At 39.2% G+C, this 21077-nt stretch overlaps 1 protein-coding gene across 1 annotated transcript in view; it reads left to right on the forward strand.

Annotated features, from left to right (window-relative positions):
- The window catches only part of EIF5B (eukaryotic translation initiation factor 5B), a 38493-nt gene that overhangs the window by 212 nt on the left and 17204 nt on the right, over positions 1-21077 (forward strand). Inside the window, exons 2-9 of the mRNA XM_068421850.1 lie at positions 14175-14300; positions 14385-14469; positions 14881-15532; positions 16012-16232; positions 16412-16562; positions 18097-18192; positions 19403-19489; positions 20962-21051. Coding sequence (XP_068277951.1) covers positions 14175-14300; positions 14385-14469; positions 14881-15532; positions 16012-16232; positions 16412-16562; positions 18097-18192; positions 19403-19489; positions 20962-21051 — 1508 coding nt within the window. The remainder of the gene's footprint in view (positions 1-14174; positions 14301-14384; positions 14470-14880; positions 15533-16011; positions 16233-16411; positions 16563-18096; positions 18193-19402; positions 19490-20961; positions 21052-21077) is intronic.

The raw sequence follows: 21077 nt of genomic DNA on the forward strand, positions 1-21077 counted from the left end.
GCGGCGAGCGCCGGTGCCGCGGCGCTGAGTCAGGCCCTGCCGGGGCTCGCGGCCTCGTCGGAGGCGGCGGGCAGGCGGGGCTCGCTAGGCCCGGCCCGGCGGTTGTTGGCTGGGCGGCGTCGGGGCGGAAGGCCCGGTAGTGCCTCTCGCTCGGGGGAGCAGCACTGGCTGTGCGTGCGGGCTCGGCTGGCGCCGGAGGCCCGAGGAGACGGCGGGCGCGGGGGGCGGCTCGATGTCCCGCGGGCGGCGGTGCGGAGAGGGGGGCTGGCGGCCGCCGGGGCTGCCGCCGGTAGGAGAAACTTGGCCCTTGACGCTGGAGCGGCTGCGTTGCCGCCGCCGTCTTGGCGGCCCCTCTGAAAGGCGATTCACCGAGCCTCTCCGGGGCTCACGGGGAGTTTGTCCGGGAGCGGGCAGTGGCAGAGTGCCGCGGGCTGTGAGCGCACGTCTCGATCAGCTGAACATCGCTGCGTGGTTCAGCTGTAGCACCTGAAGTGTTCTGTGGTGTTTTTTTTCTTTTAAGTGGGAGACAGTACTATAGAGTATGCTATAACTTAGCGATTTGTGCATGTTTAATAAATGCAGATCTTAGATATTTTAGTGATTGTAGGTTAAGAGGATGACTTGTACAGTTTTGTGCATATCATCTTGGAGTCTGTCCTGTCAGTGAACTTGGGGTTTTTTTGTAAGAAATCCTTAGAACAGCAGTTATATTAACCATATGGAACACTGACTGATTACTGTTGTGTGTATATATGCTAGCAGGAGAGAATGCGTTGTTACTTGTCACCATAAAATAATAAATACAAAGATACAATCAATGTGGAGAGTGTTTTTAGTTGTTCATAGTGGTAAGGAGTTAAATGAAAACTGATGTCTTAAAATGTATATGAACTAGAAACAGTACAACTTTTTTCTTTACCTAGACTGTTCATTTTGTCTGTCCTTTTTGAGTCATTAAATGTTTCTTTAATGAAAGTACACCCTATGAAGGCTATTTCACAAACCATTATTTCCTCTATAAGCACTTTATATGTGTGTTGCAGTAAGACGTTAATGGTAGTGACCTAGGGTTGTTACCCTTTATCAGGTGAGGGTGTAAACTATTTTAGTTTCTCTTGTCCTTTCTGGATAATGAGTACTTTGTTCCTCTGACTGTTTCCTCACACCTTTTGCCATATCATATATGCTGCTTTGTAGTGTCTGTTGTTACTAGCTTGTTTCATGGGCTGTATTTCACAGGTATATCTTGGAGCAGCTCTGGTGAGAAGATGAGTCAAGTGTGATTTGAGAAAGAAGAGGGAGGGGTTGGAGTTTTGTGCTCTAAAGCAAAGAAGGCTTAGTGCTTGTCTTTGTACCTGGTGTGGTAGATGCAAAATCACCCAGAAGGCTCTGGGTACTGAAGCGTCACTGTTTGGGGCCCTTCCAGTGACAGCAGCTGATGTGCAGGGGAAACTTGGAGAGTCTTGGTGCCTACCACGTACTTTGTTCTCTTGTATTTCTGTAAATTACTGGGCATAGGTCTCTGTTGGGCGCTATGCGCAAAATCTCATTTATGTCTAAAAAATGGAAGTATACCTTAAAAGAGAGGCCAAGAATTTATTGTTAGAAGAATTGAAATCTTAAGAGCCTAATGATTATTAGTCCAGATCTAATTGTTACAGGAAAAAAGAGCAATAATGCAGTTAAAATAGTTATGCGTACCGTCTCACTGCTGCTTCGAGTCCTAAGGTCAGTGGTTTCATCCTGGTGATGGTGAGCTGTTCCGGTGAATTGTCAGCATCAGGTGTCCTTCACAAGGAGGAATGGGATTGTTCCTGTTGATGGTTTCATCTTCCTTACTCTAGATCAACATGAGATCAGTTTCAGATGCTTGCTAATGTGCTTATGTGCCTTTGCTCTTCACTGGTTTGCAGCTCCATGTTACATCCAAATGTATAAAAGGCACTATACAGTAGATACTATATATTTCTTGTTTGTTACCCCTAAACCCAGTTCTGTCCAGGTCTGCGTTTCTCTTAGCTGGTGAATTGTGGGGTGTTCAGTGCCAAGTCCTGTATGAACCATCTCTTCGTATCCCATGGCTGCGCTCCTCTCCACTGCATCCAGTGTCTGCACTTCTCAAGGCCTCTGCTACCGTACCAGGCCTGTATTTCTCTACACTCCATCATTGTTGTAGAGTTGTGAATATCTCATTCTCCACAGAGTAACTGCTTGTCACTGCTATCTTTATGAAACTATGGTTGCAGCGTGCCTAGGTAAACAAAAGTAGAACCAATTAGGCATAGACACCTGATCAATTAGAGAAATTGCTGTCACAGCTAAATCAAGTAACAGTTGCAGGCAGGTCAAGAAAAGTTCAGCCAAAGTAAGCCTGACAGGCTTCAGTCCTAAGGCCTTGCAAATGCAGTACAGAACTTATGGGTTGCTACTAGCAGTGACAATACTGTGCTACAGGGCTACACATTTGTATGGCAATGGGAGGGATGATATGGAAGAAGAATTCAAATGAATATGTGTTTGAGAAGAAGGACAGGACGGTTAGACTGGGTGTATTTCAGGAAGTTTGAGGGGGTGGAAGTGAGGATGGACCTGGAAGGCTAGCGACGTTTTGGAATAGGGTCTATCTGTAGAGGTACCGCCATCATCTGGTGGCGTTGGTTCTAGCTGACACCGCTGTGACTGTTAAGTTCCCTGGAGGGAGAGGCTGCATCACATACTTGGCATCTGTAGCTTGAAGTTGGACTTCAACATCCCCTATCAGTCTCCCTTTCGTTTCCATTAGAGTGAGAGAAGAATGGCACCGTGGAGTCAAAGGCTTCCAGTCAGTTTTGTCTCCCACTTCTTCAATTCTGTGCTATGCAGTTATTCGTTTCCTCCTTCTTTTGCTCTCTTTCCTTCCCCAAAAACCGTGTTACAGATACAATCCGTTACATCCCTCTTGGCTGCCTCTCCCAAAGCATGCGGCAGCTCAAGGGCATAACTTGCAGCGCAGAGGAGGCACATGGGAAGATGCAGGTGGTATGTCTGTGTTGTGAATATTGGTTTGAGAATTGATGTGACAAGAGGGAGATTTTCTCCTTGTCTTCTGACATACTGAAACAAGTTACAGAAGGTACAAGTCATCTTTACTCCGTGTTTCTCCTCTCACCCCCATAGCTTTGACTTCTGTTGTGTAGTTTCCCCCTCCTTTGCTTCTGCTGAGTACAGCAGAGGTCATACTGATAAATATTGATAAATGCCCAGGGAAGTATTCTGGTAAATGAGGATGAATTTTGACATGGGAAGGGGGTATAAGTACACTGGGAGAAAACTGTGAGTGAGATGATAGTGGTGGGCAGGGAAAGAACGGGAATGCAGGACTGTAGCCTGTTACGAACACAGATTGCTACCTGAACAAATACACCTACAAATCTGTTTATGCTATACCAGCACCTCTGTTATATTCCTCTGGAACTCTGTTATTGGCTCCTGCCACTTGATTGCTGTGCATCTGTCCATGAACATATTTATCTAGAATTGTCAGATATATGGTCGTTGTAGGAAAAACTCTGTGTGTTAGAGAGGTGCTTTGTAAATATGGAGAGTGTCTTGGGTCATAAATAGCTCCTAGCCATATAGAAGTTGCTTTAATTGTTTCCTCTTTGGAATTTATATAGTTGTGTTGATTGCTCATTTTCAAATGAAACTTCATAGCAAACCTTTCAATAAAATTATGAGGTATCTGAATTTCCAGGCTTTCCTAATGGAAGAGTGGGTGTTCTGATGTGTAGTCTAGCTCTTCCTGGGAGTGAATTGTTATGCTTTGGTTCTTGGATAGAGCTGTAATGGCAGAAGCTGTCTCAAGGTTCTCTCCTGCTGTTGTTGTGAATTTAGTATAGGATTTTTTTTTTTTAATGTGTGGGAAGAAAGGCTGTTGTAAACTAAAGAACTGTGATTTGAATTCAAGCCTCAAACTGCAGCTGTAGATTTCCAAGTAACTGTGCTATATGCTGTAGGTTACAAATAGTTTCTTGCCTGGAATATGTATCTTTCCCCATGACGGTGTTAGCTTTTCATGTGTTTTTCCTCTTCTCCCAGCTTTAAGTTGTATTCTTCTTCTCTTAGTAGTTTTCCTTAGCTTCCAGTAGGTAGTCTGTAGGTGTGTTTATTCTTGTGCCCTTTAATATTGTGAACTGTTGCCTAGGCATACCACTCTGATCATTCATGCATATTGCTTTAGAAGTTACAGGTGCCAGCTGTGTTTCTGCAGCCAGGAGTGAACACTGCTGCTAAAATAAGACTTACAGTGCTATTGCTGATGCTATATATTGCTTTCTCTTCTGCAAATTACATTGCTGGCGTTGTCTACTAGTCATTCTATTTGGCTCTCTTTTTATTAGTGTGTTAAGTAAAATCTTCTTAATATTGTGTAGGAAAGTTCTGTGAAGGCTAGAAAGCCTATGAACACCTGTAGTTTAGAAACATTCTGTACACCAGAAGATTTACAATAACTCTATCTGCTTCTCAAAAATATTTCCACAAGCAAAGCTTTCTAGAGCTCTGCCAAGGAGAACAGCTGATAAACCCTTGAAATCCTTGTTTTGCAAATCTCATCTGGAAGATGCCAAGATTTTGTACTGAAAGATGGAGTAAGATAATGGAAAATAATTTCTCCATTACAGAAATTTATTGGCCTGTTCTATGCAAATGTATATTTCTGTTCCCTCAAAACCTATAGTTTTTAACACAGGCATTTCATATTTATAAGAAAACTATTTTTATGCATTTTGTTGGATTTTATTTTTTTTTGTAGCAAAACATCCTTGTAAAAAGATTGTAAGGATCTTCAAATATTTGTGGTAATGGCAACATAAAACAAAAAGCAGTACAATCCACTAAGTAGATAGAAGCAGCTTTTCGTGTCAAAATCTTGATTCTCTTCATCTGTTACCTTCATGAAGGCATCTAAACCTTATGTATGACTACTGTTTATGAGAAGTATGAAAACAGTACATTGCAAGCCAGGAGGAATTGCAGGAACTGTTCTTTCAGTTCTCCTAAGATCTCTGGAAAGCCTTGCTCAGAATAGAGAGATTTACAGTAAGTTAAACTTTGCTGCTGTTGTTGACACTCGCAATATCAAGCCAGACAAGCTGACAGCTCTACATACCTTTGCTGGTTTTAGTTGCATTAGTACTGTCATGTTTTTCTGACTCTGGGCTCATGTCCATCGCTATGTATTTGTTCTATGCTGTTCATCACTTAAAAGCTGCCTAGGAGTCAAGGTTACAGTTCTGAATAAAACCCTCAGTTTAGTAACTTTTAATGCTTGCATAATATTCCTTTTCCTCCTCCCTCCAACTCCTTCCACAGAAATAGTCCCCTAGACTGGCAGAGGAAATAATTTTTCTGCAGACAAATTATGTGTGCACATAATTAATTCAGTCATTAAGTTTGGCTTGCTGACAAAGTACAGTGCAGTCTGGTGGGTGTTCTGATCTGAAAGCAGTTGGTATCTTACAGAAGGTGTGCGTTTTGATGATCCTGATGTTTGCAGCACTGGTGACTTACTCTTCCCGTATGTCAATTATTTTTTTTTTTAATTTTATGATAGTCTAGTGGAGATTTTAAACATGAAACTGCTATCTTAATACTGAAATAAGTTTCTTTAGATACATGCTGTAAGATGAAGTATTGGTTTTATGTTAGTTAATGTAGGTGGGCATCCTTTGCTCTTAAGGATTATAGACAATCTAAAGTGTATTGATATTTTTGCGATGTATTTTGATTTCATACAATGAGAGATACATAGGGTAGGGAAGTTGTGAAACACTGCACTTGGAGGTAATTTCTGTCATCTTTGCACTTTGTCTAAACAAGCAAAACCCAAAAGAACTAGTTCAGGGAAGACTGAATGCTAGTACTTAGTGTTTCATATTCCATGCTTTTAGTCATCTGTTCTCTTGGGAGGTAAACACTTAAACTGAACCTTGAAGAACTACTTTCTTCTAGAGTGCTGTGTTGCCAACTACTAGCCACAAGAGAAGCTGTTTATTTTGAAGTTTTGATATATCTTTGTTTAACTGGGAATTTTAGGTTGTGGTGAGCTTTTTCATTTTTTTCTTTTTTTAATCTGGGTTGTATTAAGGAGACTTTCTGTTTTTCTAGAATCTGTTGGGATTAAAAGCTTTCTAGTCTTTTTCAGAAGGTTTTGCTTAGCTGATATTTATTCCGCTCTTCTTTTTCCCCAGCCAAACTTGAAAGAGGAGGCATGACTCTTTAGTATTAAAAATGGAATAATTGTCTTGGGAGCCTGAATAAAAAGCAATTACCCTTTTAGTCAAATTTTACTTCCTTGCTGTCTCATGTAATTAGGTAGCTTCACTAGCTTCCTTGATCTTACTAGGGAGAAACAGCTAAGGTGTTTCACATCACACAATTCAGTTGAGCTGTCAGACATTTCAGACCTTGTGGTCTGACTCTTGCTGTCCCCAGCTGCATGGTATAACTGCTTCCATTGCATTGGATTCAATGCTTATGTCCCCGCAGTACAACTCCGGTGTGTGATGTGATCTGCTGCCAAAGTGTTTTCTGCAAGGACTTGTGGCCTCAGAATTGCCTGAGCTGATGAGCGGGGAAAGCGTGGCTGGGAATGGGGAAGGAAGTTGCTTTTCCCCTCCCCTGCCCCATAGTTTTAAGGAAAAGGCAAGGGGAGGGTGGCCTTTTTCTGGGGCTGATCGATTGATTGATTTATTTATTACGCACTGTCAGCTGCAATGGTGGGTTGCATAGCTGGTGCTCATGTGGATGTTCCTTCCCTTCTTGGGCTGAGGAAGGAATGCAGGTCATTCTTTCCTGAATTTCAGACTGTCTCCGGTATATGTAATTTAAATGTTTTCAGCAGGAAAAACAAGGTGTCTGCTTCTACCCTAAAAAGAGAGGTTTGTGATGTTTGTGCTCTTTGATAAGTAAGAATGAGAAAAAGGCCACGGCTTTGTTTCGATGTTTTGAATAGCCTTGCTGAGCCAGCAGATGTTTGCATGTTCAGTTTCGTAACCCACTTAGAGAACAAGTTGGTGGTGCGTTTTGAACAATTAAAGAATTACTTCCAAGGTGGTTTATGTTCTGTAGCATTTAAACCAGTTGCTCTAAAAGAACTTTTTTTGAAAGAGAGAATGCCAATTTATCTTAATACCTACAAGTAAAAAGAACTACAAATATGCCATTCAGCATTGGTATCTTGCTAATTTTGAGTATGCTTATATTTAGAAAGGTATCTTTACTACTAGGCTTACGGCCCACATATACAGAGGATGGGTAAGGTGCTCTAGGGGAGTAATGATAAAGACCAATCTAAAAGTATTAGTTTTACTTGGTCTAAAACTATTGCAAAACCAAACACATGAAAACAGATGGTTCAGCTTCTTTTCAGTCTTTTTGAAGTTCAAGGACTTTTTTTTTAAGCAAAAGAAAATGACTTAATGACAGTGATGTTTCTTTGAAGGTGGTTAGAAAAGCTGGTGTCATGTAAATGATGAAATATCTCCAAAGTTGCCTCAGCAAAACTGAGTCTTCCGATTATGCAGGAATGTGGGCAGTGAGTTCACAGGAGTGATGCAACTTTCTTGCTGTGTCGACTTACTGACTCTTCTGCCCCATGCATATGAATGGATTTTTTTTCAGTCTGTTTTTAATTGTACAGTGTTTTCTGACATTTGAACTCCATTTTTACAGAGACCGCTTAAAACCAATCCTAACTAAAATATTTTTAGCATAATTTGACTTGGCTTATCTCAGCTGTAAGATGAAGGCAAGTTTTAGTGATCATATTTGTGTCAGTCAGTGCAGTGGATCAAAAAGTACTTGGAGCTTTGAGTCTGCATGTACCCTTTAGTTTTAGTTCCAGCAGGAGAGTGTTATCCTGTTGACTTTGTTAGCAAAGCTGTATGTTGGATTTCCAGTAGCTAAGGGCTTGTTCTCATTTTAAGCTGAATTCTTCCATTTAATTTCTGCAGTTGCATTTAACTAATTTCAATAGAGTAAAATTGATATAAATGAGGGCAACTCGACTCCTTTGTGTACTACTAATTAATCCTGTTGCTCCACTCTTTCAGTTCATGTATAGATCAATAATTTCCTTTGTTCTTTATCTTACCCTTGCCTAGTCAGGCTGCCATCTCTGTCATGTGTAGATGCACAGTGCCTATTTATAATGACGTTTTGCCCTGTGTTCAGGGATATGTATTGTAGGTACTATAATAAGTGTAGTCAAAGTCATAATTGTGTGTGCTCTTAGGAAAAAGCATGAGGAAAATGTGCATGTTTGCTGGTGATCTTGCTAATATAATATGTTTGTCTGTTATCGGAGAGTATCTCTGAAATGCTGTTGGTGTCAGTTGGCTTGCAAGGCTGTCCTTCACTAGAGCCTGTGCAGAAAGCTGGAGGAGCTTGTTTGGCAAGGAAAGGCGGTTATGCATTTCAGCTGCAGAAGTTCACTGAGCAAAGAAAAATGCTAAAAGTCTATTGACTCTTACTTTGATAACTGTAGTCCTGTCTTCCCTGCATTTGGCCTTGTTTTCTGGGGCAATGCCCAGGAAGTCTTTCAAGTTTCTATGCCTAGATTTGTCTGTTAGAGAGATTATATTGCATGCAGTGTGTGTACTTAGTATGGAAGCTTCACACTTTGAAAATCGCTAGTGATGAATATATTAACTATGCCAGCACTTGGAGTCATTCTTTTAACCTTCCATGGAAGAGAGAAGTGATAGATAATAAAAATGTGCTTGTAACTGTTCTGAAATACTTTGTTAGGAATCTCTGATGGTTTTTATCTTATTGCAGAATTGTAAGTTTAAATCTTGATTTGGAGCATGACAACTTCTGTTCTGATGAGAAGTGCACTAGTTGACACCTGTAATATCCTAGACCGCAAAAGAAAAGGTAAAACTTCAAAAATACATCTCGCCAGTTGTGCACAAGTGTTAGAAACTATGAAACTTTACAATTTAAGTGTATGTAAGGAAAATGGCAAAGCATGCCCTTAAAAGACTAAAGCAAACCCTAGTATGTGGAAACTAGGATTAACATAATCTTGATCATCTGTAAATCAAAGTTTGTGTTAGGGTGAGCTGTGGCTTCATGATAACTTCCACAGGGGATTTCTAGGTTCTGGCTGTTGCAGGCCATTGCATCAGAAAGAGAACTTGTGCCAAAACTGTGCTTGTTTCTCAAGTTTTAAAAAACACTGCTCCTTCCCCCCCCCCCCCCCCCCCCCCCCGCCCAAGCCCAGCACCTTAGGGTATGTGCTATTTTAGTATTTTTTCAGCAGATGCTATGTAATAGCTGAGGATTTAGTTTGTTTGTTTTTTTTTTTTACTGGGATTCTAGTCTTAAATGTTGTTTCCTTGCTGTACTAGCAAGAGAAACACTGTGATGTTTTTTCTACAGACCATGCATCTATCAGTCACGAGGCTTTTCCACTTTTCTGACTCAATAGCTTGCAACTGTGTGGGATCTTATAAGTAGAAGAGCTACTGGCCGTCTTTTTACATCTGACTGAGCAGCGGTAGGTGACAGCTCTTCATTTATTTCTGAACTCTGCTTTAATCTTCACACTGAAAAAATTTCATACTTTCTCTTATAGGTAGGATTTGGGATGGTAGCTTTATTTGTCACTGGTTTTGCTTAGCGTGTAATGCAAGTAGCTTAGGTTGTGTTTTGGAGTGTCACTTTCTGTTACTGGCCTGATTTGATGCTTTGATTGCATGAAAGGTGTTGGATTTCCTTTGTTGCCCATGCCTGTCTTAAAAATCTCCAAACACTTGGGATGATCTGGGTATATTTGATCCTGGTTTGCTACAGAATGGTGTGCTAGCACAGCATTTAACTAGTGACCCAGTGAATATTCAGGAATCTATTCATAAGTGGCTTTCCCTATATAATGCAGGTTTTCAGTAGTCTCTGCAGACAACTTGTACTGGAACCCTTTTGGGCAACAGATGATTTCTTAATGTCATTTCTAGGGCAGTAAGGTCAATATTTTTCAGTATAAAGTATGTGAATATTTCTATACACTACTTTTAAAATGCTTTGGAATATTTTAAAGTCTTATATTGCTGTAATCCTGCTTAAATGACAAAAGGCAGTGAAATTGTGTAGGGGAAATGTAGAGTGTTTTTTTTTTTCAGTGATGTAATTCTAAAGAAAAATAGTTTCACTTAGTATCTGAAATGTAATCTCTGCATACTTGTTAATGATTACTGCTATCTCCTTTAATTAGCCTGACTGCTGTGTCTTCTTTCGCTGCATAGTTTTTGTGTGTATAGGCACAGACGTCCATGGAGGAATGTTTGCAGCCATTTAATGTTTTGAAAATTGCTTTTAGGTTTATGAGTGAAGTACACACACCTATCTCTTGCTGTAATTTAATGCATTGAGATACTGTTTTAGCAATATCAGAACTCTTTATGTCTGGCAGCAAAAATAGAGGCTGGAATCAAAAGTGTGTGAATAAGAAAGGTGTCTCAGGCTTCACTTCTGAAACAGAGACAAAAGCAAATCAGGGAAGTAACCCCTTCTCAGCAGTGCAGTAGCACTTTGCTTTCAGTTTCACGCTTTCCAGACCTCGAGCCTCTTGTGCTGAGGAAATGTGGGGTTATCTCGGTGTGTGAACCTGATCAACAGCAAGCCTCCTTTGAGTCCAAAGCATTATGAGCTTGAACGGCCTAAGGTAGTGAGACTGTGAAGTCTATCTATGAAGTCTTCATGCAAAAGCAATTCGAGATCAGAATTGAAAACTGTTCGAGCATACACCAGAAAGCAGCAGCTTTCAGGTTCCTGTATCAGGCACTCCTAGGGTTGGAGTTAGGACCCTTGTAAAGGCTGAGTGGAGGGGCAGGAGAGGCCATGTGGAGACCTTTTGGAGGACTTGGAGCAGGAGCTTCCTGCAAGAGTGCTTGGGTTACTGAAACATGTGTTTGGGGAATGCTTAAAAAAGTTTACAGGAAAAAGTTCCTAGGTATATCTTCCAATGCCAATAGGAAGGAAGCTCTCCTGTTATATATCTTAAGTGCCGTGGGTTCCTTGTGACATAAGAATCTCCCAGGAAGAGAGGGAGGGCACCTTCTCAATCTTCTTTTCAGCTTTATTTTATTATGAAATCCTAGTGGAATATTATTAGAGTTTTAAAAGGTAAGGAAATTCAGGGTCAGTGTGGGAATAAACTTTTAGTAATGGAAGCCAATATTTTAATTCCTTGGCTTTCCAATGATATTCTTGCTTTGCAGTTCTTAAGAAGAATTGTAAATATATATATAAGTGCATTCAGCCTTAGTTTTACTTTTTACTTCATCGAGGCTCAAACATTTGAAGCTTGCTGTGCCACTTCTTATAAATGGAAATGTAGTGGAAAGTACAGCTTTCTTGGAAACCATTGACTGGTAAGCAGTGGAAGCCAAGTTTGGAAAGGGTCGCGTACTATATTTATGCCACTATTGTGACAGCTGAACAGTCTTCATTATTATTCCTAAACTGTTCTTGCTGGTGGGTGTTAAAGCTTAACGTCTGTGAATTTTTTTTCAGTGTTTGATTTGAGAGATTTTCCCCAAAGAAGTGTTCTTCTTCAAGGTTCAGGTGAAGTGAGTTGATTTAAAACCAAATAAACCCCTACCCCCTTAAAGCCTGTATCCTGGAAAACGTAAGGTACCATAAGCATCCTTTTTGCTAGTATCATAAAACCCCATGTGTTTTGTGTTTGGACGTAACTTTCTGCAAAGCTGCAATGTGAAAAGTGTGCCTTGAGAATATCTGTGTAAAATACAAGCTGTTTAAAGGCTTGGCTCTTTAATATCTGTACAACCATGTGGTTAAGATCCTGTAGTAGTGAGAGCAGTACAGCCATGGAAGAAGTAGTAGTGGAACTTAGATTGTGGTTTCTTTGAACTATTTAAAGCTTGGATTTGGCTCAGTCTTCTCCATTAACTCCTAGAGTAGAAGGAGGTAAGCGAGTGTGCTTAATAAACTGATACACTGCACTTAGTGCAAAAAGAAATGTGAAGGCCTATGTGTGGGCCTAGATGTAGTATAGTTAGCCTGATATTAGGGCTTTAACTCTAGGCGTAGAGATGATTGTTGACATTTTTTTTCAGCTGTCTATGCTAACCCCAGTGCACAGCCAGTTAAACTGCTTATAAAAACAGCTCTTAAAATTGCTGAAACATCAAATCAGCTGTTCTTAAGGTGAAAATGGCCAAAAAGTTTAGTCTTCTTGAGGGAGGTGAGGATTGGTTTAGAAATGGTGCATTAACTATTTGAGAGTTACATTTCTTTGAGCAATGTATTACCATGTCAGCGCCATAAGTACTACCGGGTACATTAAAGGCGTGTTTTTCCTTCTCTTGACTAAAAGTAAGTATCTCTGGTGATAAAGATGGTGTACATTGAAGTGCTTTATGGTGCTGCTTTTGATTTGGTTTGTTCAGTCTATATAGAAGAAAATTTAAGATCTTCAAAATACAAATAATTAATCTTGGCCTTTAAAAAAAAAGGAAGTGCGTTGTTGTTTACTTGTGCTGTTGTCACTTATAGACAGTGTTTGGTGTCTTGCTTGTGCCCAATATTTGGGATAAAATGGGTTCGTGAATGTCAGCATTCACTTAAACTTGTAAAATAATTCTCTCGACCCTCTCCTTTTGCAAAGGGAAATATAACTTTGACTTGTTGAATTTCAGAATCTTTAAAGGACCAATTAAGTACTTAATTTTCTTTGTTAATATTCAACTTCTGGGTTTGTAAATTAGCAAGGCTGAAGCTCTGGTAGTTTAGAATTGGCTGATATTTTGAAGGTCCTGAAATTGGAAGAAATTTATTTCCCTTATTTTCTGGATATAGATTCAGGTATCTGGTGGGTCAACCTTTGTCTGGCCGATTTGTCCTAAGTGGGTGGCAATAATTGAGACAGTGAAATTGTGAAACAAAGAACAATTTTCTGCCCACGTATCTAAGAGGGAGTTAGATGAGATATTAATGGCCTATTGATTAAATGTTTTTTGAAACTACAAGTTGTGATAAAAGTAGCATCCTAGTATTTGCTACTTTAATAGACCAGTTTTGGTCTGAGTACCAAAGTTCTAAGTGTGAAGCAGGGAATAGGTAAGTCTCCTTTCTTAGAATTGTATTGTGAGCGTGATTAGGTGGGAAACCCGCTGGACGCTAGACTCAGTCGTTGCTCAATTCTTGTGGTAGAAGTCAAGAAGAAAGTGCATCTGAATTAGAACTATTGATAAAGGACAGGAAAAAAGCCACTTCTGCTTACTTGCAGATGAGAGGTTGGTTATAGCAAGAAAAGAAAATCTTTTTGAAAGAGAAACTTGATATAATGAGACCTGATGAGGAAGGGGGCATATTTCAGATGCCTAGTGAAACTTCTTGTGGCTTTCTTTAGACCTGGAGAGGTAACACTAAGGCAAGTGGTGGAAATGATTGCTTGCCAACTGCATTGGTATTTTTTATGATCTGGTTTAGAGTCTGTCTCGGTGCTGAACTGTGTTCCTCCGTGTGACTTCTTTTCTTGAAAGATAAGAAAACAACTTTTCAGTCTGATGGCAAAGCATAGGCAACTGTTATCATAAGTTGGAAGCTGTGAAGAACTTCCACTTATTTGCTAAATTAAAATACAGTAGCTTTTTTATTTGCTAAAGGGTCTTTAAAGGAGCAGATAAGTGCTTCTTAATAGAATTTCCTGGTTATTTGCAAGATTTCTTCTAGTTGTGCTTCGTTTTTACGCTTTCATTGTGGGGGCTGCTTTTCTATCAGTGACACCTGCTGTGATTTGAAGGGCTAAACAATTTATCTTTTGGAGAAAAAAGTGAAACAGTCTAGTTACATTTGTCCAAGAAGTTTTGTCAATCTCACATCTAAACTTTTGAAGTCAGTGTTGCAAGAACTGAACATGTTCTACTGTTCCGCCTCCCTTCAAGGGGATGACATGTGTGAAGGCTTTTCCTTTTCATCCTACCAGGTGGAATAAGGTAATAGTGCATAATGGTTTGTTAAATGTGGCTTTTGCCCTTGCATTGCTTATGTTTTGTGATTGATTTTACATTTTGAAGCTTTTGTTTGTTCTGTGCAGATGGCTTCTACTTAGGTAAACTTAACGTTTGAACTGTTGATAACCTTGCTTTCCTTTTGCATTTTAGTGCAAAAGATGATATTGATATTGATGCCCTTGCTGCTGAGATAGAAGGTGCAGGAGCTGCAAAGGAGCAAGAGCCTCAGAAATCTAAAGGCAAAAAGAAAAAAGAGAAGAAGAAACAGGATTTTGAGTAAGTTTGTTTTTTTCTGCCTTATTTTATTCCATTAAACAAAAACTCAGTTACTTAAGTATTGTAACTTCTTTCTTGTTTTAGTGAAGATGATATCCTGAAGGAGCTGGAAGAACTGTCAATAGAGGTGCAAGGAGGGAAAGTTGACAGGGAACCTTCTACAGCAAAGGTGAACACTGAGAGGGAGGTGGGCTATTTAATAGGAAATAGTTGAAATACAAGACACCTCTGTCCCAGAAATGTTCTAGTGTTGCAGTGTAGTTGGAGATCCTATGTGAAACACGCAGCTAGCATATATTTTTAATTATACTTGATCATATTTTCATAGTAAAGTCAATTGTGAAAGATTTTACCAGAAGCCATGTCTTGATGCTGATAATTATTCAAAGCCAATCAGAATAAATTTTAATTGTGAGCTGAGGTATAGTACACTCAGCAGGAATAGTTAATGCTTTCAAACCTTGTCTTCAATAAGATAAGTTTTTCTTGACATCGCTCAATGCTACTTCTTAGATCACAATAGCAAGTAATTTTTCATGGCTGATTACTGAATTGTTTAATTACTGAATTGTTTAATTAGGTTGAAAATGACAACGAAGAAAGCTTATCAAAACAAGATAAAAAAAGGAAAGGAAAGAGTAAAAAAGCCAATCTGGAAAATGACTATGACAGTGAGGAAGTGGAAGATAAAGACAAAAAATCTAAAAAACCTCAGAAAGCAAAACAAGACATGCTTTCTGGCAGCGATGATGATGATCATGAGATGCAGCTTAAGAAAAGCAAAGGGAAAACTCAGAAGTCAAATAAAAAGCATGATCTGTCAGAAGAAGATGAAGCTAACATTAAGAAAAGCAAAGAGCGTCCAGGGGCAGTGTCTACAGGTGAGAGTGGTGATGAATCAGATGAGGTCTCCCAGTCTAGAAAAGGACAAAAGAAAAACCAAAAACCAAAGTCCACTCCTGCTGCTGAAAGTGGGGATGATGAAGAAGAACCTTCATTCAAAGTAAAAACAGTGGCTCAGAAGAAGGCAGAAAAAAAAGAACGTGAAAGGAAAAAACGTGAGGAAGAGAAAGCCAAACTGAGGAAGCAGAAAGAAAAGGAAGAATTAGAAGGTGGTAAAGAACCAGCAAAGCCGAAGGAAGCTCCAAAAAAAGCTGAGGAGAAGGCTGCTTCTGAAGTTGTGGCAACTCCTGGCCCTGGGGAAAAAGGAGAGACTCCTGCGGGAACAGAGGGTTTGTAACATGGCTTCTAAAACTGTAATTTAAACACTGTAGCTTTTATAAGAAGGCCAAAGAGTTGGCAGGCAGTGAGGATGATTTGTTGCTTTATTCTGAATTGGGAATACTAGGCATGTGGTAGCCTTGTCTGCCTCTTTGTGTTGGCTCACATGTGGCTGTTTTTTCTGGCCTGTAGTTTGTTCAGGTACATGGAAAAACAAGCCAGAGGGTGAATTCTCATTACAGTATATGCTTACAGTTCTGTATTGCAAACATACTTTTTCACTTCTCAGTTATTCTGTTACTTCAAGACTTCAGGCCCTAGCTTTGTAACTTAAGAGACAGTTTTATTTTTTTCATTATGAAGTACTTACGTAGTAGCCAGTCAAAATGTTCCTCATTTGGTGTTATTTATCATACTTGAAACATTAATTGTATTTAGAGTTTCTTTAAAATTTCTGGGATCTTTGAATGTATGCCTTTTCTTTCTGTAGCTGATGACAATGAGGGGGACAAAAAGAAAAAAGACAAGAAAAAAAAGAAAGGTGAGAAAGAAGAAAAAGAGAAAGAGAAGAAAAAGGGTCCCAGTAAAGCCACGGTTAAAGCTATGCAAGAAGCCTTGGCTAAAATGAAAGAGGAGGAGGAAAGGGCAAAAAGAGAGGAGGAAGAACGCATAAGACGACTGGAGGAACTAGAAGCCAAGCGCAAAGAGGAGGTACTGTGTATCTTACTCTCAGGATAAAATAAGGGAGAGGGTAATCTGAACCTGTACCCTTGCTGGTGCAGTTGATGGATTAGTCCTTAATATGTTTCTTGTCAATAGAATATACACTTGGTCGGCTTTTGTGTAAAGAAAGCTTTAAAATTTCTGTGTGTTTTTTAACCTCTTTCTAGGAACGATTAGAGCAAGAGAGGAAAGAAAGAAAGAAACAGAAGGAAAAAGAGAGGAAGGAGCGTTTGAAGAAGGAGGGAAAACTTTTAACAAAAGCTCAACGAGAAGCTAGAGCCAGAGCGGAGGCTACTCTTAAACTACTCCAAGCTCAGGGTAAGCAGTAAAGTTTAAAATAATAATAATTTAAAAAAAATCATACCTCTTGTTGCTCTGTGTTTTTTCTGTCTGGAGCTAGGAGGGTAAATACTGAGTAATTCCATGTAAAGCTCTGCTCTGTTGTCAAGGAAGGCAGTGTGTGTGCCCCCTCCCTCTTTTTTTTTTTAAGTAGGTTTAAATGTCTGTATATTTTCATCTTACACTTTAAATATCCAACTTTTTAATACATTCCACTTGCAGTTTAAAGATGTTAGTTGTGGAACTTAAGAAAAATCACTTTGTTCCATTGCTTAGTCCAAAGGCCAGGAAGAGCAGATGGGCTGTGCCGCAGGTCTTGTAAGACCAGTGATCTGTATCTTCTTGAATTAGTTCATGTGCTTGTTAAAGCAAGTGCATTGTTTTGCCTCGTTAGCTAGTCCACGGGAACAGTATATTATCTTTTGAATTTTCTTCAGAAAAAGGTTATATAGGAGCCTTCCTGCTTTTCTGTCAAATATAATCTGTTTCCATTGCAATGAAGTAAATGTATCCAATGTATTGTAAGCCCATGTCCTAATTTGTTCAAGATAACTTGTTTGTGGCTAAGGAAAGAAATTAATTGCTGAGTATCCTTCTTTTTCTATTTGCAGAGAACACTGTCTGACACTTTGGTAGGTGGATGTGTAAGGGTAGGAGTCTCTGTAGCTAGTAAAATGTTTGGGGCTCTTAAACATACACAAAGGCCATTTCTCTTCAGTCATTGCTGTAGTTATTAGAATCCTTCTATTTGTGTGCTGCCACAACTGGACTTTTGTCAAATCTACACTGTAAATCACACATTACCTGAAGGAATTTTGAGTGTTTCACAAAGTGCAGCAGTAACTAAATTATTGTCTTTGCACCAAGCTTCTGTTTTTAATTGAATCCCTTCCAACATTACAGTGCTGTCTTTCTGATGAGGTGAAGACGAAGCTGATGAATTGAAGCTGGCATTATTTCAATGCCTAAAACCATCTATAGTGTTAAAAAAACACAAACAAAAAACCCCCCAACACTGAGCAAAAGGGAAAATGCTATCTGTTGAACAACCTTAAGCTTTTAAGAGAGCTGTGCCTCTTAACTGCTCCAGATTGTCTGGAACTCGGATGACTAGCAGATTGGTTTTAAGTGAGTTTTAGAGTAGCAGACTTTAAATTGACATATGCTTGTTAAACTTGAGGTATGTGTGTTCATGAAATCCTGTGTAAGTGTGTGATAGCTTCAAACCTGGAGTCTTAGGATCAGAACTTTGTTTTGTTTTGGTTTTTTTTTTCCCCATTAGTAATCTAAGTTCTTTTTGAGAGCATTCAGAGTATCTGAAGAACTATACTTTGCTCAAGTTTTGCAGCTTTTGAAAATCAGGCTTTTTAAAAAGATAAAATATGCATTGAACCTACTTTCCACTCTCTTCCTTCCTCCACCTTGCAATTCTGAAAGGTACGTTCTCATTTAAACCATAGCTTATGTTTAGTAATTAATCACCTGGATTTTCTTTCTAACAATTTTTTTGCAGGTGTTGAAGTGCCATCCAAAGACTCTGTGCCAAAGAGGAGGCCAATATATGAAGACAAAAAGAAAAAGAAGCAGCAGCAGCCAGAAAATAAAGAAGGTGTGGTTTTCATGTAGGGATACTTAACAGATTAGTCACATTCCCGGAAGTGTTTGTGGAATAAATCAGCTAATTTTAAACTAATTGCACTTCAGGGTGCCTGTGAGGTTCCTTTGACACCCTTACCCTCACATGCAAGAGCTGGTGCATTAGGATTCTGAAGTTGTTTTGAAGACCGCTCACTTAATCCTTTGTTTTACAATCTACTTGACTGTTATTTTTTCCTAATCTGGGTATTTTCTTCAGAATTTCTAAATGTTGGAGATGTACAGAAAGTAAAGGCCTCTTACAAATGTGAGGTTGAATGCTTTGTGTGCATATGTAGGTTAAATACTATGTAGCGTAAGTGATAATGACGTGTAATTAAGTCTAAGTTGATGTCTCAGGTTAAAAGGGCATTGATCCTAGTTCTAGTACTTTTAAGTTAGAGACAATTTTTTGTTTGTTTGTTTTCTTGTATATAAAAAGAGTTTTCAGTTTCCAGGGCATGAGTAGTTGAGAGAGCTTGCATTTTTGAAAACTTAGAATTTATTGCGCTAGTTGGACATAAAGTGAATGTGTTAGAATTTTTTACTTTTGTGCTTTGTGGTTTTCCTGTGGGGGTATTACTGTGGCTCTTCTCAGGACTATTCCTTAGCTTAAACAAAACAAAACCCTCTTGCATCAATCTTTTTGTTATTTAGCTGTGGTCGTTTTTTTGTTGTTTGTTTTTTGTTTTTTGTTTTTTTTTTTACATTCTACATGAGTGTTATGTGGCTACTTTCCACTTAAGGAGTGTGTGTAAAGAATTGAGAATGGTGCTTATCTGAATTGTATCAGTGATTTTTTTTTTTTTTTTTAATATGGAACAGTAGAACAAGAATGGGTAGTTTGTTAGTATTACTTCATTATCTCTTGTCTTTTAAAGAAAGTGTGGGTTTTTTAAATGTTCAAAAGCAATGGTAATCCTCTTAGCCAATAACTGACCTATCACATGAACCTGTTTACCTGCTTAGAAAGCCAAATGTTTTCCAGATAAGTCACATGCTCTAACTTTGTTTTACCTCAGTAAGTGGGAGTTCAGTTAATTTGGTATTAAATAAATTTAGATGTCATTTACTTGTAACAACACAACTTAAAAATAGAACTTAAAGGTGAAGCCATATGTTTAACTACATTGGTTTGCACTTTGGAAGAATGTAACAACCAATTTGCTTTCTTGCAATTTCAGAAAGCGTGGAGGTAACTTCCCCAGCTGAAGATGCTGCAGAACTGGAAATGCCAGTAAAAGAAGAGACTCCTCTTCCAGTAGAGCCAGGTTAGTAGTAATGCTAATAAACTTAAAACACATAATGAGACTGTGTGGCAGTACTGCATGGTAGGTATCATACCTTGTTGGATGGGGGCTGAGTGGCTGTCCTTTCTTGAGGTAGTTGCTGTTTTTTTCTTTTCGTAAGGGACGAACTGATGGAATTTTATGGAATAAAAAAAGGCACGAAGCTTCAGAATGAGACTGTAAAGGTCCCTGATTCTGGCTGAACTCCAGCATTCGATTGGCTTAGGCAACTATCTCAAATAAGCACATTCAGTGCCTTATGATTAGCTCCCTTGACTTTTCATTTGCTTCCTAAAAGGCTGTTTTTTCAGCGGTTAGGTGGGGGTAGGGAGGAAATATGCTACTTCTAGTATTGATACTGCAATATTCACAGTGACTTGATTCCAAATGTTTTGCTTTCGCAAGTGCTGAATGTGGTGGATATGGGTTAGCTTGTGAAACTGAGTATCAGCATAGCAAGTGATTGTTGCCCTCGTTTTTGCCTACGCACAGGACTTGTTCTGGCAAAATCACATTGTACTAGAGTTCTTCCTCAGCAAGGAGACTGTTTCAATTTTTACCCTTATTGGAGACACTTTCAATTTTTACCCTTATTGTTATGTCAGACAAATACTGACAAAATTACTAGCTTTTTGAAAACAAAGCTGAATGTGTACTCTAATTCTAGCTTGACTTACCTCTTGAAGGAGCAATTCCATTGCCATAAAAGAAGGTCTGACTGGCAGAACATTAGTTCCCAGTTAATATTCTAGCAGTGTGGAACTTAGACTTCATTTCAAATAGCTGAAATTTCATGACACTCCATGTGCTGCAACATATATTGTTTAACGCTTCTTTTGGAGAGGGTTGAAAGTTTGCATTTTTCCATTTGTCTGTTATATGAAGAGACTGCAGCTCTTAATATCTGACTGAATTCCTCCTGGAATTAATATATTTAATGCTTCTGGAATCTGTAGTATAATTATGTTAAGGCACCTGGAGTCCTAAAATAGCACTTTTTGTAGACAATTTGTTATTTTCCCACTAATTAAAATTAATACTGTAACCCAGCTTGTTTTCTTGTTTCTTTGTCGCTTTGTTACACATGGCTAACTGTTAACTGGGCAGCTCCTTTCAAGGAACATGGTGGTGGTGGTAGAGGCTTGTGTGGCATGCGTTATGCAGGCACTTGCATGATATGCAGACAGGAACTAGATGAGTGGTTTAGCTATGTCTTCCAAAAACATGTTTTGCTAGGCAAAGATGCTAGCACTGTAAGATTTTGTGGAGAGAACTAAAGATTATTTCTTAAGTGTGCAGCATTTTCTGTTTAAGAAACATGGAGATAATTTGGTAGAATTACGGTAGCAGCAAACTTGTAAGTTGCAGTTGTCTGTGTCAAAGGAAGTGGCATCTAAAAATGTTTTATGTTGCTGGGATGTTTCTTTCTCTTCCTTTAATGTTGGCTTTCTTAGTTTCAGAAGAAAAGGAGGAAGAAGAAGAAATGGAAGATGCAGGTTTGGACGACTGGGAAGCTATGGTTAGTGATGAAGATGGAGAGAAAGGTGGGCATGTAAATACCAAACAGATG

The sequence above is a fragment of the Nyctibius grandis genome, chromosome 2 (assembly GCF_013368605.1).
Source record: "Nyctibius grandis isolate bNycGra1 chromosome 2, bNycGra1.pri, whole genome shotgun sequence".
In the NCBI taxonomy this organism is placed as follows: Eukaryota; Metazoa; Chordata; class Aves; order Nyctibiiformes; family Nyctibiidae; genus Nyctibius; species Nyctibius grandis.